This window comes from Lonchura striata, chromosome 36 (assembly GCF_046129695.1).
Source record: "Lonchura striata isolate bLonStr1 chromosome 36, bLonStr1.mat, whole genome shotgun sequence".
Taxonomy (NCBI): domain Eukaryota; kingdom Metazoa; phylum Chordata; class Aves; order Passeriformes; family Estrildidae; genus Lonchura; species Lonchura striata.
This window is the reverse complement of record NC_134638.1, coordinates 2,817,017-2,840,959: the sequence shown is the minus strand read 5'-3', so window position 1 is coordinate 2,840,959 and position 23,943 is coordinate 2,817,017. Positions and strand designations below refer to the sequence as shown.

The 23,943-nt window shown below is 51.0% G+C and overlaps 2 protein-coding genes across 2 annotated transcripts in view; both read right to left on the bottom strand.

Annotated features, from left to right (window-relative positions):
* LOC144247940 (uncharacterized) overlaps positions 1-23,943 on the bottom strand; it is a gene marked incomplete at its 5' end in the record, with an annotated part of 684,260 nt that overhangs the window by 280,169 nt on the left and 380,148 nt on the right. The window lies entirely within an intron of this gene.
* Positions 11,046-11,633, bottom strand: LOC144247920 (olfactory receptor 14J1-like). The gene has a single exon (XM_077789614.1). The coding sequence runs from the start codon at positions 11,631-11,633 to the stop codon at positions 11,046-11,048; it is 588 nt and encodes a 195-aa protein (XP_077645740.1).

Genomic DNA, 23,943 nt, shown 5'->3' with positions numbered 1-23,943 from the left:
GACGAGCATGAGGAGGAGGAGCGGGAGGAAGAGGAGGAGGAGAAGGAGGAGGAGGAGGAGGAGGAGGAGGAGGAGGCGGGGGAGGAGGACGAGGACGAGGCGAGGACGAGGAGGAGGAGGAGGAGGACAAAGAGGAGGAGTACGAGGAGGGGGAGGACGAGGAGGGGGAGGACGAGGAGGATGAGGATGAAGAAAACGAGGACGAGGAGCAGGACGAGGATGAGGACGAGTCGGAGGAGGAGGAGGAGGAGCAGGAGAACGAGGACGAGGATGAGGACGAAGACGATGAGGAGGAGGAGGAAGAGGAAGAGGAAGAGGAGGAGGAGGAGGACGAGGACGAGGATGAGGAGGAGGAGGAGAGGAGGACGAGGACGAGGACGTGGAGGACGAGGACGAAAACAAGTATGATGAGGAGGAGGAGGACGAAAACGAGTAGGAGGAGGACGAGGAGGAGGACGAGGATGAGGTGTGGGACGAGGTCGAAGAGGAGGACGAGGACAAGGACAAGGAGGATGAGGAGGAGGAGGACGAGGATGAAGAGGAGGAGGAGGAGGACGAGGACGAGGACGAGGAGGAGGAGGACGAGGAGGAGGAGGAGGATGTTGACTAGGAGGAGGAGGATGAGGACGTGGATGAAGTTGACTAGGAGGAGGAGGAGGAGGAAGAGGAGGAGGAAGAGGAGGGGGTGGAGGAGGAGGAGGAGGAGGATGAGGACGAGGACGAGGATGACGAGGACGAGGAGGAGGAGGAAGAGGGCCAGGAGGAGTACGAGAATGAGGAGGACAAGGACGATGACGAGGAGGAGGAGGAGGACGATGACAAGGAGTTGTAGGACGAGGAGGAGAAGGATGAGGATGAGGAAAAGGATGAAGATGCAGATGACAAGGAGGATGATGAGGAGGACGAGGAGGAGGACGAGGAGGAGGAGGATGAGGAGGAGGAGGAGGAGAACGAGGAGGAGGAGGAGGACGAGGAGGAGGACCAGGATGAAGAGAAGAATGACGATGATGAGAAGGATGAGGAGGAGGACAATGACAAGGAGGATGAGGAGGTTAAGGAGAAAGGGGAGGAGCAGGAGGAGGAAGAGGAGGAGGAGGAAGACGACAAGGACTAGGGCAAGTATAAGGAAGATGGGGAGGAGGAGGAGAACAAGGAAGAGGAGGAGGCAGAGAAGCATGAAGAGGAGGAATAGGAGGAGGAAGAGAGAGGACAAGGACAAGGAGGATGATGAGTTTGAGGAGGCGGAGGACAGCGAGGAGGAGGGGGAGGAGAAGAAGGATGAGGACGAGGACGAGCAGGAGAAGGAAGAGGATGAGGAAAAGGATGAAGATGCAGAGGACAAGGAGGACGAGGAAGAGGAGGAGGAGGAGAAAGAAGGTGAACAGGAGGAGGAAGAGGACAAGGAGGAGAATAAAGAGGAGGAGGACAAGGATGAGGAGGACCAGGAGGAGAAGGACGAGGAGGATGAGGATGAGCAGGATGGGGAGGACGAGGAGGAGGAAGAGGAGGAAGATGAGGAGGAGGAGAAGGAGGAGAATGAGGATGAGGTGGACAATGAGGAGGATGAGGAGGATAAGTATGCGGAGGATAAGGAGGAGGAGGATGAGGAGGAGGACAAGGATGAGGAAAAGAACAAGGTTGAGGAGGACAAGGAGGATGAGGAGGACAAGGAGGACAAGGAGGAGGACGACGAGGAAGACGAGGAGGAGGAGGAGGTATAGGAGGATAAAGAGGATGAGAATGAGGATGTGTAGTAGGACATTGAGGAGGAGGAGGATAAGGATGAGCAGGACAAGGAGGTGGAGGAGGATGGGGAGGACTAGGATGACAAGGAGGACAAGGAGGACGAGGTTGAGGAGGAGGAGGAGGAGTAGGAGGACGAGTAAATGGAGGATGAGGACGAGGAGGAGTGCGGGGGTTTGTAATTTTCCCTTCTTCCCCCCATTCCCCCTGCCCCCTTCTTATGCATTCCCTGTGTAAAAAATGAGAGAAGTCCATTCTATAATGTCAACAAGTCTCAGTTTATTCCAAGCACACATGTACAGTTATACCCGTTATAATGAAGCTCATGCATATTGCAAAACTTAGGCTCATCATTGGTGTATTAAAAACAGGTCAACCCCGCCTTTGGAGCTTTCTGAGCTTGCTTTGTTTTCCCTTACATTTATCTTTTTGCTGAACATTCTACTGTTGGGAACCAGCTTACCCAAAGACATAAGATACTATTGCTACATCTGCTATTGCTGCACTATGCAATTTTCAGCTACTGCTTCACTAACTGCACATAGTCATGTCCTTTCTCACGAAGCCATTCATCCACAAAACTCTCCACATTTCTTATCAGTCATGCTGTGACATTCAATAGCCCATTATCAGCAAATGTCTGTCCTGAGGGAGGATTGATTGTGGAAGAGATAAGGAAAAACTGCCCACTTAGCACAGGACAACTGCCATACAGATGGCAAAAGGAACACATCTTGCTTTTCAGTCTGGGACAGGAGGACACAAACAATATCAGCTGAGAAGGCGGCACTCTGAAAATCAAATCAGAACTGACAGAAAATGAATGGCACAGAAATCAATAATTCTGGTAGTTTTACTTATTATCAAAATAAATCACACCCACCCAGCCCCACACAATCCTGACCCCACACCCTCAAATTTGGATCTCACTTCTCCCGATCACCTTCCAACCCCATCTCATCCTGGAGGCTGAGGAATTGAGCAATTTTAGCATGGGACTGAGGTGGGAACCAGCCATTTTGAGGTAGGATTGAGTCACTTTGAGGTGACAGACAAATCCTCTTTGGGTTTTGGAGTGCAAAGATATGGAGAATACTACCAGATATCCCCCAAGAACCCACAAATCCTCCAGAATATGTTCCCAAACGATAAAGTCCACCTCAAATACCTCTTAAATGGTGGGACTTCTGACATCTCCGGTCAATACTCTTTTTAGTCATTTTTCAGGTGTTTTTAAGTGATAAAGACAAATCAGAAGTAAATTAGGGCCAAACCAAAACCAGAGACCCCTTGAGCATCTCCTGGACACCGGACAAAACAAACTCAGCAGAAATCAAAGTTAACCCTACATAAAATGCCTTGAGGAAGATTTGCTCTTCCCACAAGTCATTTCTGATGGAAACACAAATAAATCCCAAACATGAATAGACAAACAACAGAAGCAATTCTCTGGCAATTCCAAATTTCATCAGTTCCAGCACAGCTCCAGCTCAGATGCTGGCAGGTTCCCAAAAAAAAAAAAAAACAACAAACCCAAAAAAAAAAAAAACCAACATGGAAATTTGGCCCAATACAGATTATTAAAAGGAAGGGAAAGCTCCATGTAGCTATCACAAAGGTGACAGGGACCAAGAAAATAATGCTTCTCCCCCCAAAGCCCGTGAATTCAGGAGTTATTTGGGAATTTACCTACTTGAGCTGGGCTTCTTGTAGGATTTAAGTAGCCTTGTGTTCCTCACTTTGAGGTGAATGATCCTTGTCAGTCTTGCTGGTATCATTTGGTCCCTTTCCTCCAGTGATCTTAACAGAATTTTCAAAGAAGGAAAACAAAATATTTTCTTTTCACTGGCCACCCACAACAGCCATTTTCCTCGTAAGTTCTCCCAAAAGTCACTCAGAGGAAGCTGCATCCAAGCTTCCAAGAGTTCCTCCAGAAAGAGCCACAAACTCCTCAGAGGAGAGAAACATGCTGTTGTCAAAGGCACCTGGGCTCAGAAAACAGAGCCCTGAACTCACTGTGTAAAATAATGTTGCAATCTGGATAATAAAATTGTTAGAGAGATGCCTCTGCCCCAATTAAGGTGCTAACAAGACCAAATCCAAAGTGGATTTTATTGACCAGTAAATGTGAAGTGAGAGAGATGGAAAGAAAAAGAGGAGAGAGCAAGGGAGTGACAGGGACAGAGATCTCCCCTGGGGAAGGGCAAGTGTGACATTGTCCCCTGTGTGCGTGGCCTTCCCAGGGTGGGGGTTTTACACCTGAGCCAGTTTGGGTAAGGGGGGTGGTGTTCACCCCCCACCCCGAGCAGGGATTGCCTCACTGTTTCAGGTTACAGTGTCAGATGTAACCAAAAGTGTTTTCAGTCCCCATCTCCATAAACTGTTATCAACAGGTGGGGCAGTGTTCTTTATCTCTTCCATGGCTCAGCCCTGATAACGCCCTCCAGGGGCCATCTTCTCTTAATGGGCCATTGAGTGTCACTGCAGGACTGATAAAATTCCATCATCCCATTGTGGGATGCTCCGCCCAGGGGGAGGAACCAAGCATTCCTACCTGGATATAATCTCACCATTTGCAACACCACAACCACCTTGCCTACTGGATTCCCAGAGGACAAGAGCTCCATAACCACCACTGGACCTTCAGAGGAAGACCAGACCCTTCTACAGGATCACTGCTTTGACAGAATCACATTCATCACTCCAGCTGGACTGCAGCCACCATTTCATCAGACTGCTACCACCACCCTGACCAACGGGGAGTAAGGTTATATCCTGACTCTGTCAGGTTAAGGCAGTGTTTCTGTATCATTGCCTTGATCTTAATTTTCTTACTCAATTGTGATTCTGGCTTAGACTCTCTCCCTGTTTTGCTTTGAAACAGTACAAAACTCACTGTGATCATCCCTTGTTTTCCTCCCAAAACAGGATTACCCATCCCAAAACCTTCACGAAATGGAGAAGGAGGCTGCGAGGAAGAGGAAGGAGACCTGGGACACCGAGGCGGGTGAGGAGGAAGTCAGTGCCCCTTTCCCCCTCTCTCCTGCTCCATCTCCCAGCCCAGCACAGCCCCTGGCTGCAGGACAGCCCCTCTGCCGGTGCCCTCCTGCTGGGGATACACTTGGGGGATCTCCTTGCCTTTCCCTCTGGCACAGAGGCAAATCCCATCCTCTCCTTGTCCTTCCTCCCGCAGATGAGGTGCTAAGGGTGGAGAGCAGAGAGGACAAATCCCCATGGCAGAACCTTGTGGAAGACGCTGTTTTGAGTGGCTCCATGGTGCAGGAACCCAATGGAAGCTGCACAAGGAGGGGCTGCAAACGCAGATTGAGGGGATCTGAGGAGGAAAGATGCACTCTGGTCCAGGAAGGTGGACAGAGCTTCAGCCAGAGCTCAGGGCTGGTGGTCCCTGAGCAGCTTTATGATGAGGAGAAGCCCCATAAGTGCTCGGAGTGTGGGAAGAGTTTCAGGTTAAACTCCAACCTGATCCAGCACCAGAGGATCCACACTGGGGAGAGGCCCTACGAGTGTGGGGAATGTGGGAAGAGCTTTTTGTCAAATTCCAACATGATCCAGCACAAGAGTATCCACACTGGGGAGAGGCCCTACGAGTGTGGGGAATGTGGGATGAGCTTCAGGCGGATCTCCCACCTGAGCAGCCACAAGAGGATCCACACTGGGGAAAGGCCCTATGAATGTAGGGAGTGTGGGAAGAGCTTCAGGCAGTGTGGTGCCCTGATTGTCCACCAGAAGATCCACACTGGGGAGCGACCCTACGAGTGTTCCAAGTGTGGGAAGAGCTTCACCCGGAGCTCTCACTTGACCAGACACCAACAGAGGCACCAGTAAGGGAAGCCCCAAGAGTGTCCCGCCTGCAGGAAGAGCTTCGTGTTCTGCTCCAGCTCCATCCCCCACTGCAGGACCCACATTGGGCACAGGTCTGGTGACCCACATTCCCTGTGATCAATGTTGGGAACACACCTGGCTGCTTCTCCTTTTGGTTTGGCCCTAATTTTCCTTTGATTCATCTTTATTCTTCAAACACAACCAAAACAGGGTTAAATTAAAGAAACTGATCAAAAATATCTGAAGTGTCACCATTTCACAGGAGTTTTAGGGGGAATTTAGGATTTAGGGACGTATTCTGTGTGGAGTGCCCCTGTTGCTGAGAGGCAGGAGTTTGATCTCACCCTTCTTGTGTTGCCAATAATTCCTCCCTTGACCCAAACACAAACTCCACCCCTGGGATACCCTATACAAATCCCATGGCTCTGCCTTTGCCCTGTCTTTTGGTGATAAGAAATGGATTTTGGAGTTTTGTGAAACCAAGATACATCTCATTTGTTCCTGCCGCCGGCAGCTGCACTCACCCTGGACACCATGAACTCAACTTCTGGAGGATTTGTGGGTTCTGGGGTGATTTTGGGCAGTGTTCTCCATCTCTTTGCATTTCAAAAGCCAAGAGGGATGAATTTGTCACCAGAAAACAACTCAATCCCACTGAAAATAACTGGATTTTAAACCATAAAGGCACAATCCCACCTCAAATTGCTTGTTCCCCCTCAAAAAAACCTCAATCCCACACAAAGCTCACTCGATTCCACAGCTGACCGGGTGGGATGGAGTTGGGAGGAGATTGGGAGAATTGTGATCCCAGTTTGGAGTGGAGAGATTGGGATTGTGTGGGGCTGGGTGGTTGGGATGTATCTGATAGTGAATAAAACTTTCAGAGTTAATGATGTTTGTCCCATTCATTTTCAGTCAATTCTGTTTACAGAGTGGCTCCTTCTCAGCTGTTTAAATTCCTATAAAAATCCTTTTTAAAAAAATCATCTAACCCAAACAATCCAAAAACCAATATCCATATAAAACCACCCATCTGCAATTATATTTCTTAAAACCATTTTAATTTTTTTAGAGTGTTTAAGGGTGCTATTAAAGTTTAATTGTTTGGTTAAATTGTATGAGACATTATAGTGGTGTTTGGTTTCGTGTTTAGTATATTTGTAGTGTGAATTGTTTCACTAAGGTGTGTTCGATTGTATGTTTAGATTGGCCGGTGCTGCGAGAGGCGCTGGGCTCTGCCTGGCAACTGATGAGTCAGAGCCGTCCCGAGCGCTGATTGGCTGAAAATCGCCAGGCGGGACCAGCGCCGAGTTTCTGCCTGGGAACTGAATCGTCATCAACGCCGCGCGCTCTGATTGGCCAGGATCTGCTTCGGGGCGGGGCCGGGAGGAACTGGGGACCCCCAGGAGCCCCCCGGGTTTGGGGGTTTCCATCCCCCCTCGGCCCCCGGGGCGGCCTTGGGGCCACCCCAACACCCCAAAATGGGGAGGGTCCCCGGAGCCGCTTGGAAGCCCCAAAAATGGGCTGGAAGCGGCAGGAGCCGCCCCAAAAAGGGATTGAAGGGTCCGGTCCGGGAATGGCTCCGATCCGGATTGGGGCGGGCTGGGATTGAGGGAGGGTCCGGTCAGCGGCTGCGGAGGGGCTGGGATTGGGGAGGGGTCCGGGATTAAGGGGATGGGTCCATTCCGGGACTGGGGCAGGATCGCTCCCTGGGGGTGGGCTCCATTATTGAGTCAGGCTCTCTCCCCTTCCCGATCCCAATCCCGTTCCCTGATCCTGTTCCCCATCCCAATCCCATTACCATTTCTGTTCCCGTTTCCGGGCCACGTCCCGATCCCGATCTCATTCCCAACCCCATTACACTCCCATTCCCAATCCTAATCCCATTCCCGTTCCTGTTCTCGATCCCAATCCCACCGCTGTTTCCAGTGAATGCCTCCAATCTCAACCCCGATCCCAAACCCAGGGGGTCAAACATCCCCAAACACAAACTCTGAGATGTCAACCTCCCCCTGTCCCAAACCCCAAATTTTAGGATCAAACCCCCCAAATCCCAGATCCTGGGCTGTCAAACACTCCCCAAATCCCAAACGTTGGTGTTAAACCCTCCTGACCCATAATCCTGGGGTTCAAAACATTTGGGGTGTCCAACACCCCCAATTCCCAAAGTCTGGGGTCAAATACCACCAAATCCCAAATCCTGATGTGTCAAACACCCCCAGCCCCCAAAGTTTGGGGTTAAAACCCCCAAGACCCGACTCCTGGGCTTTGAAATATCTGGGTTGTCCAACCCTCCACCTCGCCAAAGTTTGGGGTCAAACCCCTCAATTCCCAAACTTTGGGGTCAACCCCCCCCAGTCCCAAACCCTGTGGTGTCAAATCCCCCTGATCTCCCCCACTTTGGGGTTAAATCCCCCAAAATCAGTTGGTCAATCCCCCCAGTTTCCAAATTTTTGGGTCTAAACCCCCAAACCCCAAATTCTGGGGGTTGAAACACCTGGGATGTCCAACCACCCCGATCCCAATGTTTGGGAGTGAAACCCCCTGATCCCCAAATCTTGGGAAAAAAACCCAAAAGTCCAAACCCTGGGGTGTCGAACTCCCCCAGTTCCCAAAGTTTGGTGTCAAAAACTCCCAAACCCCGTGGTGTCCAACCCCCTTAAACCCCAAATTTTAGGATCAATCCTCCCAGTCCCCAAAGTTTGGGGTCATGACCTCCCCAAATCCACTCCAGCCTTGGGGGACACAGTGGGGTTTGTTTGGGGTTTGTTTCAGGTTTATTTGGGGTTATTTGGGGCAGCTCCAGGTGCAATGTCTGCAGAAAGACCCTGGGTACAACACTGGGAAAAAAAGGAGAATGTGTGGGAATTGGGGGATTCAGGATGGGGAACGATCCTGGGTGGGATAAGGGGATTGAGGGTGGTCAGGGAAGGATTTGGGTTGGGAAAAGGGGATTTGGGATGGGGAAAGGGGAATGAGGTGGGGAACTGGGGTGGAAAAGGGAGATTTTGGCATTGGAAAAGGGATTTGGGGACAGACGAAGGATGTAGGGAGGAAAAAGGAGAATTTGTCATGGGAAAAGGAGGATTTAGGTTGAGAAAAGAAGGCTTTGGGGTCAAAAAGACATTAGGGATTAAAAGTGATTTTGAGGTTGAAAAAAGGAGGATTTGGGATAAAAAATGAGGATTTAGGGTCAGCTGACCTGAACTTACCTGGGGGAGTGGGGGCGTGCAGGGGGTTTGGAGCAGGGTCAGGACCATTTTTGGGGTAGTTTTCTGGGATTTTGGAGTATTTTCTTGGGATTTGGCAGGAGGTCTATGGGATTTGGGTGCACTTTTATGGGATTTAGGGTGTTTAGGGGTGGTATTGAGGGAATTTTGGGTGTGTCTATGGGATTTGGGAGCTCTTCTATGGGATTTTGGGGGTTTCTACAGGATTTTGGGGTGCTTTGAGGGATTTCAGGGTATTTCTATGGGATTTTGAGGTAGTCTGGAAGGACTGCAGGGTGTTTCCATGGGATTTTGGGGCAGCTTGAAGGCATTTGAGGTGTTTTGGGGCAGCTTTAGGGTATTCTGGTGCAGCTTTGAAGAATTTTGGGGTGGTCTGGAGGGATTTCAGGGCATCCCTCTGAGATTACAGGGTGGTTTGGAGGGATCTGGGGCGTTTGGGGGCAGATTTTGGTTATTTAGGGGCGGGTTTGAGGCAGATTTTTAGGGATTTTGGGGTATTCCAGGCCCATTTTGTTTGGGTTTGGGGTTATTTTGGTGGGGTTTGGGGTGTTCTGAGTCACTTTTTGGTGAAGGAGATCTCCATGGGTGGCTCTGGGTGATGCTGGAGCCCTGCAGGGCCTCGCAGGCGGCGCCCGCCTGCACCTCGGTGTCCAACTGCAGCGAGGCGATGTCGCGGCGCCCAGGCACCAGCGCAGCTCCTGGAACCCCGGGAACCTGGGATGGGAACGGGGCCAGGAGAGCCCGGAACACCCGGGAACCTTCCCCAGACACCCGGGAACCTTCCCCAGACAGCCGGGAACCTTCCCCAGACAGCCGGGAATGTTCCCCCAGAAACCCGGGAATGCTCCCCAGACACCCGGGAACCTTCCCCAGACACGCAGGAACCTTCCCCAGACACCCGGGAATGTTCCCCAGACACCTGGGAATGTTCCCCAAAAACCCAGGAACATTCCTCCAGAAATCTGGGAATGTTCCCCGCAAAACCAGAAATGCCATAAAAAAAAAAAAAAAATCCTGAAATATTCCCCCAGAAATTCAGAAATTTTCCCCAAAGAATTACAGAAATGATCCTCCATAGAATCTTGGAACATTCCCAAAAAACTAGGACCTTCCTCCAGAAAATCCAGAAATACTCCCCCCCCAAAAAAGCCAAGTCCAACTCCATTGCCCATCCAGCAACATTCCCAAAAAATGCAGAAACATTCCCAAAAATCCAGACATCCCCCTTCAAAAACTATCCAGAAAACCTCCCCCAAAAATTCAGGAATACCCCCAAAAAAATCCAGAAATTTGCCCCCCAAAATACAGAAATTTCCCAACAAAAATCCAGACATTTCCTCACTAAGAAGTCCTGAATTTCCTCCCCCTCAAATCCTGGTATTTTCCCCTCAAAATCCAGAAACTCCCCCCTAAAACCCCTGAAATTCCCCCCCAAAATCCCAATATTGTGCTAGAAAAATCCAGCCCCAAGCCCCCCTCAGCCTATCACCCTCCAAGCCCCAAAATCCCGCAGTGCCCCAAAGCTGGGCCGGAATGCCCGGAATGCCGGGATTGCCTCCATGTGGCCTCATGGAACCATGATGACACCAAGTTGTCTGGGAGTGTTGGTCTGCTGGAGGGTAGGAGGGCTCTGCTCAGGGCCCTGGACAGGCTGGATCCAGGGCCCACATCCAACAAGGTGAGGTTTAACAAGTCCAAGTGCCGGGTCCTGCACTTTGGCCACAACAACCCCTGCAGTGCTACAGGCTGGGGACAGAGTGGCTGGACAGCAGCCAGGCAGAAAGGGACCTGCAGGGACTGATGGACAGCAGGCTGGACATGAGCCAGCAGAGTGCCCAGGTGGCCAAGAAGGCCAATGGCTTCTGGCCTGGATCAGGAATGGTGTGGCCAGCAGGAGCAGAGCTTCTTTGTCAGCAATGATCTGCCCCAGCTCTACACACAGACATTGCTGCTGCAACTCCAGAGAAGGAAACAAAAGAGCATCTCTGCAGAAAACTCTGCTGGGAGATTCTTTATTTCTTTTAAAGCCACAAAGAGAACAGCCCCTCATTGACACAATCCACAGGGAAGGCGGAGACACACAAAATGACAAATGGCACAAAAATTACATTTATTGTGGATAATATGAAAAAAATTAAAACAAAGGTAAAAAAATCCCCGCAACTAATTCAACAAGAACTGTCAAAGATTACTTTTGTAACAAGTGACTACCAGAAATTGGCCAGCATTTTAATGTTCCTGAAAGCATCCAGTCATCAGTGTCCACACTGCAGCCTTGAGCTCCTGGTTCCTCAGGCTGTAGATGAGGGGGTTCAGGGCTGGAGGCACCACTGAGTACAGAACTGACACTGACAGATCCAGGGATGGGGAGGAGAGGGAGGGAGGCTTCAGGTAGGCAAACATTACAGTGCTGACAAACAGGGAGACCACAGCCAGGTGAGGGAGGCAGGTGGAAAAGGCTTTGTGCCGTCCCTGCTCAGAGGGGATCCTCAGCACAGCCCTGAAGATTTGCACATAGGAGAAAACAATGAACACAAAACAACCAAATACCAAACAGGCACTAACAGCAATGAGCCCAAGTTCCCTGAGATAGGATTTGGAGCAGGAGAGCTTGAGGATCTGGGGGATTTCACAGAAGAACTGGCCAAGGGCATTGCCCTGGCATAGAGGCAGGGAAAAAGTATTGGCTGTGTGCAGCAGTGAATAAAGAAAGGCACTGGCCCAGGCAGCTGCTGCCATGTGGGCACAAGCTCTGCTGCCCAGGAGGGTCCCGTAGTGCAGGGGTTTGCAGATGGACACATAGCGGTCATAGCACATGATGGTCAGGAGGGAAAGCTCTGTTCCAAGGAAGAACAGAAGGAAAAAGAGCTGAGCAACACATCCTGTGTAGGAGATGTTCCTGGTGTCCCAGAGGGAATTGTGCATGGCTTTGGGGACAGTGGTGCAGATGGAGCCCAGGTCGCTGAGGGCCAGGTTGAGCAGGAAGAAGAACATGGGCGTGTGCAGGTGGTGGCCGCAGGCTACGGCGCTGATGATGAGGCCGTTGCCCAGGAGGGCAGCCAGGGAGATGCCCAGGAAGAGGCAGAAGTGCAGGAGCTGTAGCTGCCGCGTGTCTGCCAGTGCCAGCAGGAGGAAGTGGCTGATGGAGCTGCTGTTGGACATTTGCTGTGGCTGCACATGAGCACCTGTTCATGGAGAAAGGACAGGGACAAGTCAGGAGAGGCTGCTTGGAGCCAAACCTGGGCCATTCCCTGCAGCCTGTCCTGCTGGGACTCACCCACCCTTGTTCCTGCTCTGGGAAACCTTCACCCAGGTCCCTGCCTGAGCTCCAGTTGTGCTGGCTGAGTGTGCCAGGAGCAGCCAGGGCTGTGCGTGGGGCCTCTCAAGGAGCCATCCTTGCCCTGCTGCCCTGGGTTTGTGGCCATGTGGCAGAGGGACAAGACTGGATATTCAGGATTTGTCAGGGGAACCACTCCTACTCCAGAAAGGCTTTGATACTATCTGCACTAACATTTCTAAAGGAAACAGATGGCAGGAGATTACTTTAGGAATAATTTTCCTACCCACACATCATTGCTCACGCTCTGAGGTCAGAACTCCCCAGCATTCCTGCTGCACTCAGAGTTTGGCACTGAGAGATGTGAGAGGCAAAGGATTCCCTGTGGCTGAGGGAAAGTGAGGGGCGGGATGGGCTTGTTCCCCCAGCACTGCTCTGCTCAGCCCCCTCTGCTTCCCTGAGCATCTCCCTGGGCCTGGACATCACCTCCTGAGAGGTGCCTTGTCCCTGCCAGCGCTCACAGAGCCCATCCCACCCTGTGTGCCCTGGGCCCGGCCCTACAGAAACCTGCCTGTGTGCAGGGCCCTGGCTGGGGCAGGCTCTGTGTGCAGCTGGGCAAGGGCAGCTCAGGAGAGCCCTGCTGGGCCCTGCAGAGGTGATGCTGCTGCTGCCCAGGGCTGAGGAGTGGCTGAAGGCCCTTTGGGAGGCTCCCAGCAGAGACACTGACCACCCAAAGTCACAGTTCTGGAGTCTCTGTAAATGTTCAAACATTCCTTTGATGATCCTGTGTGTCCCTTTCAACTCAGAATGTTCTGTGATTCTGGGATTACAATTCCTGTTCTGCTTCTCTCGTCCCCCTGTTGTCTATTATCAAAAGAGAAAAAAAGCTCCTTGCAACAATGTAGAACAGTGAAGTAAAAACCAGACCGTTATTGGAAGCTTCCAGGTGTCCCAGGTGGGATGAGGGAAAATAAGTCCCTGATTTCAACAATTCATTGAGGCTGATTAATTAGGATATTTAAAAGGGACATCCAATAGGAGATTCAATTTCCCCAGTTACACAACCCTGCCTCAACCCATTGGAGTAGGTCCAAGGGCTTCTTTGCCTTCACTTTTTTTATGACTGGTCACATTATGGCCGGAAACCAAAATGTTCTTCTTGTAGGTCCTCTTCCTGATAATAAGACTATACAGTATTTCAGAACTGTGTTTAGATGGTTAGCTTATTTTTCTAAGATCTAAGAGAAAAGTTAGGAAAAGTACTAGAGTTAATTACAGAATATAATTATAAAATGATATAATAGTAGTCAAATAGTGTTAATTAAGAGGTTAATATAGTTAATTAAAGATTATACATGTATAAGGATATAATAATTATTTACAGAACTATGAATATATGAAAAATATATAAAAAGCAAAAATATTTTTCTCTCAACCTTCTCCAAAAAGGAATTAAAACACTCTCAGGAACGCTCCTGAGCTCCAGGCTTACCTTCTTTGGGAAGTGTCCTCCGGAGCTGTGCCCAGGCTGGTCTGGAGCTGGGAGCAGCCCTGCCCCAGCCAGCCCCTCTCAGCAGCAGCACCTGCCCTGCTCAGGGTGGCTCCTTCCCCCCACAGCTCCTGGCCAGCGCTGGGAGCAGCTCCAGGGCCGGCTGAGAGCTGTCCCTGGCAGGCAGCAGAGTCCCTGGCCCAGCACAGCGCCCTGGGCTGCAGGACCCTGCTCTGCAGGACAGCCCTGGGCACCCCTGGCTGCTCTGCACAGGAGATGAGCAGAGAATGCACTCACAGGCTCTGTGGGCATTGGCATGTTCCAGCTTTAGGAGATCTCTCCAGGAGCTGCAGCTGCATTGTCCTGCAGCCAGAGGTTCCTGTGCCAAGGGCTGGCAGTGATTCTGCCCCAGGCACTTCTCAGCCCCTTCCCAGCCCTGACTGATTGAAGCTCTCTGTGCCTCTGTGCTGTGCCCGGGCTGGCTGCAGGCAGTGCCCCAGCCCTGCTGGGCTGGGAGAAGAGCTGCTCAGCAAGAGAAATGTGCTTTTGAAGCTCTGCTTGGTTACCAGGATCACCCTCTGTGCCAGGAGCCCGGCCCAGCTCAGCAGCACAGACACAGCACAAGGACTTTAATGACCCTCTGGGGCTTTGTGCTCAGGCCCTGAACATCAGGCCCTGAGAGGGAGCTGCAGAAACCTCAGAATCCAACTCCAAAGTTTCTTGGACTTTTAATGGGTCCCACTGAGGGACACGACTGAGAAAGTGTCCCCAGGCCCCAGACAGAGCAGAGAACTGGAGGCACTGATGCCAGGTGGGGACAAAGAGAAGCCAAGTCTTGGTGCCCTGGGGCACAGCAGGGTCTGTGCCACCAAGGGCTGTGAGGAGACACCTTGTCCTGAGGCCCTGGGGCCTCCTGGCACAGCCCCAGCCAGGCTGGGCACTGTCACCCCCTGGTCCTGCCCTCAGCATCCCCCCCATGCCCACATCCCAGTGGCCTCAAGGATCTGCAGGAAGGAGTCCCTGGGGAGCCTTGGTCAGGAATGGCTCTGGGGGCTCCTTCATGCTCTCAGGGACTGCAGGTTTTTCATAGGAATTTGGCTTTTCCTTTGGCCTGTCCTTTGGGCTAGGAGTCTCTGAGAGTTTTCTGCAATCCTGGCCTCCAATTATCTGCTGTAATTAGTCCATGGAGAGGCTTTGTCAGGAACAACACTCAGTGGGGCTAATTAATGCTTCAAGGTACTTCAGTTCTTTTAAGGTACTTGGTGTTTCCCTTTTGATACAGACTCTGTGAGAGGTTTGTGGAATCATGGCCCCAATTATCTGCTTTAATGAGTCCCTTGAGAGCTTTGTACTGACACTCAGTGGGGCTCATTAATACTTTGAGATACTCAACTTTTTTCTGGTACTCTGGAGTCTCCTTTCCACACTGAGAAGTGTTTGTGCCATTTTGAGTGTCTGAGAGGTTTTTGTGCCATCCTGGCCTCCAATTCTCTCCTCCAAGGAGTCCATGAGAAGCCTGTGTTAGGGATGGACCTCAGTGGGTCCCATTAATGCCTCGAGAAACTTTGGGGTTTTCCTCTGACTTGGACTCCTGGAAAGGTTTGTGCAATCTCCTCTCAGGCCCTGAGGTTCCAGGGCTCAGCTCCAAATGCACCACGGGGCTCATTAGGATCAAGCAAGTCCTGAAAAACCATGGCTGTGCCTTGATTTCCCTCTTGTCTGGAGCAGTTCAACAGGAAGATTTCTATGGTAGTTTTCATTCACCTATTTGAGATTTCTCAGTCAATGCATCAATTAGTGTGGTGGGTTCAGTGCTGAATAATTACCAGTGCACTCACTAGAATATACTTACTCATTTCCTGCTGTGAGATAGGATTAGGAGAAAGGCACACTGGGCTCAAACTTAAGGAGTGTAAAGAAAAGTTTGTTGACAGTAACTAAAAGAAGGAATAATAAGGATCAGAACAAAATTTCAGAATACTTCCCCTCTCCATACAACCTTTTCTTACTTACTGATTATGTAAAAGGACAAAGCAAAAAAATTTCAGTCACTTTACAACTTCTTGAATAGTCCTTCTTTAGTTCACTTAGAGAGAGGAGTCTCTCTTTCTTGCTATGGAGACTTCTCCACAAGAAAACAGTTCTCTTGCAGCTCTAAACTTCCACAAATAGCAGCCACTTGGAAAAGGTGAAATCATGACACCCCTCCCATTTTTTCACAGCCATTTGTACAGCTGTGTTTATGGGCCATGTCAACTTCTGGGATATTAGTTTCAAGATGAGCAGTTTAAGAGCAGAGATTGTCTTCATCTCTTTCTGAAATCATCTTCATCTCTGGGAACAGAGGTCTTCTCTCCCTGAAGGCACAGGGTCTCATCATTCTGCTCTCCTTCTCTGTTCAAACTTCTCATGGGATCACAACTACTTCAACATTTGCTTACTTTAGCACAGAGGCCTTTGCTGAACAAAACATCTCCCCATACTTTTCAATGTCTAATAGGGAAAAAGAGAGTCTGATGTATCAATGACATCCTTCTCCACAGCTTTACCAGAGGATTTCAGCCCCAAGATCAAGGCATCTCCTCATCCCTCCCACCTGGGACTCAACTTCCTCTTCAGTGACCTTGGTGTGTTCATGTTGCTCCTCTGTGTGCCTGCCCTGTGTCCTTTTCTCTCACTGGAGGGAGGATGGCAGCACTGGCAGAGTCAATATCTGCCCGGGGCTGCAGATGGTTACATGACCCAGGCCAGGCTCGGTGGCCAATTCTAATTTTGGCCATGGTCCCTGGACATGAAGACCAGTTCTTTTCCATAGGAATGAAGGAACAGAGCCCCACTGCTTTTGGGGCAGATGAGAAGTGACCACCAGAGGCAAAGGCATGCCAGACCTGCCAGATTCTCTTCTTAGAGATACCCTTGAATATAGGAAATTTTTTAGGCAGAGTGTTAGTTTTGGCAATGGGCATCTGAAAAGACGGACAGCTCTTTTCCATACAAATGAGAGCACAGAGCCGCAGTTCTCCAGGAGCTGATGAGAGGCAGGAGTTGACATGGCAACATCATCCAGACCTGTCAGGTGGCCCCTTGGAGACCAAGCAAGCAACATGTTCCCTCGCTTCCTTGGGGCCCCACAGTGTCCCAATGGTCCCTTGCTTCCAGGAGGCCCTGAGGTGTCACAATGCACCCTCGGTGACACAAGGCCCTGAAGGGTTGGAATGGTGTCCATGGTTCCATCAGGCCCCACAGAGTCATAATGGTCTCTGGGTCCATGAAGCCCTGTGGTGTCACCATGGCCCCTTGGTTCCATGGGCTCCAGTGGTGCCACAATGATCCCCTTGGTTCCATGAGGATCTGCAGGGTCACGCAGGTTTGTGACATTTGTCCTTGCTGCCCCTCACATCCCCCTGCCCCACAAACAGCCCCGAGCCACCCGTGAGGGACAGGCCCTGCTGTGCCAGGCTGGGCTCAGGGCTTGGCCTTTCTGCTTCCCCCAGCCAGCCCAGGCCTTGCTCAGCATTGCAGTTCCCTGCTCTGAGCCTTGGGCTCCCTGCAATCCTGGCCTCAAGGATCTGCTCTCACCAGTCCCTGGGGAGCCTTTGGCAATCCCTGCCCTCAGTGGGGCCCAGTGATGCTCCAAGGGACTTGGAGTTTTGCTCCTGACCCCTTGAGCAGCTTCTTCAGCCTTCTCTCAGTGCCTCATGATCCTGGACGGGGGCTCAAATCCACCATGGGGATCATCAAAATACAGAAAGCCCTTGGAGGCTTTATCTTCCTTCAGTTGGCTTCAGCTCTCCAGGGCTTGTGCAGCTCACTGGAGTCTGTTTGGAGTTCTTGTAAGGAGAAAGATTTCTAAGTGCACATCATGACCTTTTTTTCTTTAATCAAGTGAGTATTTTTTCATTTTCCACTTCAGAGAAGAGCTGATAGAAGCATTCCCCAGGTGACCTTGATGCTCAGTGCCTCCTTAGGAGGTCTGGGCATGTAGAAGAATGAGCCCCCGGAGGGCTCACCCTGTTTGGACAAGCTGCTCCTCACCTCCAGCCTCACCATGTCTGACATTGCCCACCTGGCACTGACATCCCTGTGCCCTGCAGCAGAACCTTGTCCCTGAGCTCTGCAGCTCCATGTCCCAGCCCATTGCACCGTGTCCCACCTGCTCTCCTCAGGGCTCTGCCTGCACACAGGCCCAAGAGAAGATTTCCTGTTGGGAAGGAAAGAATGGAAAAGCCTGAGCAGGTTTATTGAACAACAAACCCCACTCAAGAACCACCTGCTCAGTACAGGCTGCCTGGAATGGTGTCACCTTTCTACAAGGGACAGTGTGACCAGAAATGATCTCTGGAAGCAGAATTCTCTGAGTCTCCCAGCTGAATTCTCTGTTCCTGTCCTTTCCCTGGATCTCTGTTGCAGATGGAAGCTGTTGGTGCCATCCTCACCTTTAACCTCTCTTTGGAATGCAAACAGATGTTCCCAGGTGCGTTAAGCAGGATTTGCTCAATGTTTCTATAAATCTTTTGTGTTCCCCATGGAATGAAGGGGCCATTTTGGCACTGAGGGGGTGACGTGGAAGCAAGGAGTCAATTGTGACCCTGGGGTCCCATGGAACCAAGGGGCCACGGTGACACAACAGGGCCACGTGGATTCAGTTGTCCATTGTGACACTGTGGATCCAAGGAGACCATAGAGACACCTCCAGAATCTCATGGGACCAAGGAGTCCATGGTGACCCAGCGGGGCTGCATGGAGCCAATGGTCCATGGTGACACTGCCCATCCAAGGAGGCCATTTGGACACTGTGGAAGCTCATGGAGCGAGGTGGCCATTGTGACACTGAAGAACTTCATGACACCAAATATCCATGGGGACACAGCAGGGCACCATGGAACCCAGGAACCACTGTTGGCAGTGCGGAAACTTCTGGAACCAGGGGCTGTTGTGGCACTGCAGCACCAACACAGCTGCTGCACCTTGTCCCCTGCCCTGCATAGCTCCTTGGGAGGCACGGCAGGAGCAGCACCCTGGGAGCCTTGGGAATGCCCCTCTGGGATCCATGGTACACGCTCCCAGGGGCTGGAATTCCAGTTCCCAGCCAGGAAAAGATGTTCCTGCCCTTGAAGGCAAAGTTCTTAAGAAGGGCCCAAAAGCCAAGTGGAGCAGGATCCTACAGTGAGATTTCACTGCCAGCCTTCATAACTTCATCCGTACTCATTTTAGCTCCTGCATTGGGAATTAAATCAGGGCAGGGCCTTTGGTGGGAGCTGCCCTGGGTCAAAGGAGGCACTGAGAGAGAAGCAGAGCAGGCAAAGAAAGGCAGGAGAGAAAGGAGGTGTTTTGGTTTGGAATGACAGGTGTCTTCTAAGGAAAGCAGGAGCCTCCCCTGAAATGGAAAAATGTAGACCCTTTCTGAATTGTTATAAATTTGAAATTAAGGGGGCCTGTCAGGTAAAAATATGGGAGCAGGAATAACAGCTTTTTATTAGGGAAGAAAAAAAAAGGTAAAATAAACAATGCAGTAAACTAAAACAACACTGACAGAGTCAGAATACAACCTGACACCCTGTTGGACAGGGTGTCAGCCACAGTCCAATTGGAATTGTGGGTGCAGTCCTCCTGCAGTGTCAGGTGTGGTTCTGTTGGAGAAGTGATCCTATAGGAAAGGGTGTCTTCTTCTGAAGAGGAAGAGGCAGCTGTTCCTCTGAGAAATCCAGCCCAGAAAAAGCTGTGTTGGTGGGCCAGAATCTCAAGACTAGATGCAGGTATGAATGCTTGGCTCCTCCCTCTGGGTGGAACATCTCACAAAGGGATGTTACAGTTCTTATCAGTCACACAGTGACATTCAATAACCCATTATCAGCAGATGTCTGCTCTGAGGGAGGATTGATTGTGGAAGAGATAAGGAAAAACTGCCCACTTAACACAGGACAACTGCCATACAATTGGCAAATAGAACACATCTTACTTTTCAGTCTGGGACAGGAGGTCACAAAAAAATTCAGCTGAGAAGGCAGCACTCTGAAAAGCAAACCAGAACTGACAGAAAATGAATGGAACAGAAATCAGTAATTCTGATAGTTTTATTTATTATAAAAATAAGTCACACCCACCCAGCCCCACACAATCCTGATCCCACAACCTCAAATTTGGATCTCACTTCTCCCGATCTCCTTCCAACCCCATCTCACCCTGGAGGCTGAGGAATCGAGTAATTTTGGCACTGGACTGAGGTGGGAACCAGCCATTTTGAGGTGGGATGTAGCCAGTTTGGGGTAAGACTCTGGGGCTTCCAGGGGGATTGAGTCATTTTGAGGTGAAAGTGTAACCCACCTTGGATTTTGGAGTGCTAAGATATGGAGAATACTCCCATATATCCCCCAAGAACCCACAAATCCTCCAGAATATGTTCCCAAACTGTAAATTCCACCTCAAATACCTCTTAAATGGTGGGACTTTTGACATCTCTGGTCAATAATAATTTTAGTCATTTTTCAGGTGTTTCTAAGTGAAAAAGACAAATCAGAAGAAAATTAGGGACAAACCAAAACCAGAGACCCCTTGAGCATCCCCTGGGCAATGCACAAAACAAACTCAGCAGAAATTAAACTTAACCCTACACAAAATGCCTTGAGGAAGATTTGCTCTTCCCACAAGTCACTTGTGATGGAAATGCAAATAAATCCCAAATATTAATAGACCAACAACAGAAGCAATTCTGTGGCAATCCCAAATTTCATCAGTTCTAGCACAGCTCCAACTCAGATGCTGGCAGTTCTAAAAAAAGAAACGTGGAAATTTTTCCCAATACAGATTATTAAAAGGAAGGGAAAGGTCTGTGTAGCTGTCACAAAGGTGACAGGGACCAAGAAAATAATGATTCTCACCCCAAACCTGTGAATTCGGGAGTTATTTGGGAATTTAGCTACTTGAGCTGGGCTTCCTGTAGGACTTTTGGCAGCCTTGTGTTTCTCACCTTGGGGTGAATGATCCTTGTCAGTCTTGCTGGTATAATTTGCTCCCTTTCTTCCAGTGATTTTAACAAAATTAAGAGAGACATGAAAAGAAAGAGAAAAGGGGAGAGAGCAAAGGAGGGACAGGGACAGAGATCTCCCCTGGGGCGGGGCAAGTGTGACGTTGTCCCCTGTGTGCGTGGCCTTCCCAGGGTGGGGGTTTTACACCTGAGCCAGTTTGGGTAAGGGGGGTGGTGTTCACCCCCCACCCCGAGCAGGGATTGCCTCACTGTTTCAGGTTACAGTGTCAGATGTAACCAAAAGTGTTTTCAGTCCCCATCTCCATAAGCTGTTATCAACAGGTGGGGCAGTGTTCTTTATCTCTTCCATGGCTCAGCCCTGATAACGCCCTCCAGGGCCATCTTCTGTTAATGGGCCATTGAGTGTCACTGCAGGACTGATAAAATTACATCATCCCATTGTGGGATGCTCCGCCCAGGGGGAGGAACCAAGCATTCCTACCTGGATATAATCTCACCATTTGCAACACCACAACTACCTTGCCTACTGGATTCCCAGAGGACAAGAGCTCCATAAGCACCACTGGACATTCAGAGGAAGACCAGACCCTTCTACAGGATCACCGCTTTGACAGAATCACATTCATTACTCCAGCTGGACTTCAGCCACCATTTCATCAGACAGCTACCACCACCCTGACCAACGGGGTGTCAGGTTATATCCTGTCTCTGTCAGGTTAAGCCAGTGTTTCTGTATCATTGCTGTGATCTTAGATTTCTTATTCAATTGTCATTCTGGCTTAGACTGTCCCCCTGGTTTGCCTTCAAACCAGTACAAAACTCACTGTGCTCATCCCTTGTTTTCCTTCCAAAACAGGATTTCCTGTACCCAAACGTTCACCAGATGGAGGAGAAGGTTGCGAGGAAGAGGAAAATGCCCTGGGACCCCGAGGCAGGTGAGGAGGAAGTCAGTGCCCCTTTCTCCCTCTCTCCTGCTCCATCTCCCAGCCCAGCCTGGCTCCCAGCTGCAGGACAGCCCCGCTGCTGGTGCCCTCCTGCCGGGGATGCACTGGGGGGATCTCCTTGCCCTTCCCTCTGGCACGGAGGCAAATCCCATCCTCTCCTTGTCCTTCCTCCCCCAGAGCAGGAGCTGAGGATGGAGACCAGGAAAGACAAATCCCTGCAGCAGAACCTCATGGAAGAAGCCATTTTAAGCAACTCCACAGCGCAGGAATCCAACAGGGAGGAAAATCCCTGGAGATCTCACAGGAGGAGGGGCTGCAAGCCCAGCCCAGGATGCTCTGAGGAGGAAAGACCCACTCTGGGCCAGGAAGGTGGGCAGAGCTTCCACCAGAGCTCAGAGCTGGTGGTCCCTGGGAAGCTTCCTGATGGGGAGAAGCCCTACAAGTGCTTGGAGTGTGGGAAGAGCTTCAGGCAGAGCAACAATCTGAAACAACACCTGATGATCCACACTGGGGAATGGCTCTACAAGTGTGGGGAGTGTTGGAAGGGCTTCAGCTGCAACTCCCACCTTGTCAGCCACTTACACATCCACACTGGGGAGAGGCCCTACGAGTGTCCCGAGTGTCAGAAGAGGTTTTGCAGCAGCTCCAATCTCCTTGTACACCAGCGCATTCACACGGATGAGAGGCCCTTCCGCTGCCCTGACTGCGGGAAGGGCTTCAAACACAACTCCACCCTCGTCACACACCAGCGCATCCACACTGGGGAGAGGCCCTACATGTGCCCCACTTGTGGGGAGATGTTTCACAGCAGCTCAAATCTCCTCCTGCATGAGCGGATTCACACTGAGGAGAGGCGCTTCCTCTGCCCCGACTGTGGCAAGGGCTTCAAGCACAACTCCACCCTCGTCACACACCAGTGCATCCACACTGGGGAGAGCCCCTATTTGTGCCCCCAGTGTGGGAAGAGCTTCACCCAGAGATCTCACTTGACCAAACACCAACGGAGCCACCAGTAAGGGAAGTCCTGAAAGTTCCCCAGCTGCAGGAAGAGCTTTGTGCACTGCTCCAGCTTCATCCCCCATTGGAGGAGACCCTGTTGGGAAGAGCCCTGGTGATCCATGTTCCCTGTGATCCATGCTGGGGAGACACCTGTCCCTTTTCCTGCCCCTGCCAAATGACCTTATATGGGATTGAAGAACATGAGGGTCTGGCCATGGCCCTGTCACTACATTCACTCTCACCTCAGGTCATTGCCAGGGGCAGGAAAGGGACTCTCTCTCTTTGTCTTTACCTGAGGAGAAGGGTGTCCTTTCCATGCAGAAGGAAACACGTGGCCAAAAAGATACAATTGATGGTGATGTAGTTTTCCCTGTAAATAGTTTTTCTAATCCCTTCTGTTGTCAATATTTTTTCTGTTTCTGTTTGTTCCTTATCTTGTTGCTGTTCCCAGTAAATTGTTCTTATTCCAGCCTGGAATATTTGCCTTTTGTGCTTTCCATGGTAAGTGGGAGGGCAACAAATGGCAGGGTGGATTTAGCAGGAGCAGGAAATTGAGGAATCCCATTCCTGAACCCCGGCCTGTGGAAACCGAGCATCCCAGCTGGTGCCAGCCCTGGTGGCCATGGCAGCAGCCTTGGGAGCGGGTCCCTGGATGGGGCTGAGGGAACCTCTTCACTCTGGTGCCCAGGGACAGGAGTGGAGGGAGCAGCTGCAGCTGAGTCAGGGCAGGCTTAGGTTGGATCTCAGGAAAAGGTTTTTGCCCAGAGGCTGCTGGGGCGCTGCCCAGGATCCCCAGGGAAGGGTCACAGCTCCAGGGCTCTCTGAGCTCCAGCAGCGTTTGGACAGCGCTGCCAGGCCCAGGCTGGCAGTGTTGGGGTGTCCTGTGCAGGGCCAGCAGTTGTACTCGAGGATCCTGATGGGTCCCTCCCAGCTCAGCCAATTCTGTGGTTCTGGGATCCCATGAGCCTGGGGATGGGAGTGCCAATGGTTGCCATGTCAACGGGCTCCAGGCCTGAGCTGGTGTCCATGGCAACCACCCCTGGCATGGGGTCTCCATGGAGCTGCCCAGGGACTGACCATAGCAACAGGGGCTGGGGATGGTTGCCATGGGAACTGACCATAGCAACAGGGGCTGGGGATGGTTGCCATGGAAACTGACCATAGCAATAGGGGCTGGGGATGGTTGCCATGGAAACTGACCATAGCAACAGGGTTTCCTGGTGATGGTTGCCTCCTTAGAATGAGATTTGTCACAGGCCCTCAGATGGGTTCCATGGGGACTTTCCAAGAGTCTCCAGGCTGTTCAAGAGCTGGAATGTCACACACAGAGACAGGCGCACCATGGAGCCCTCCCAAGGGTTTCTGGGGATGGCAAGAGCCGAGTGGTCAGAGGCAGTCACAACCATTCCATGGTGACATCCCAGGGCACCTTG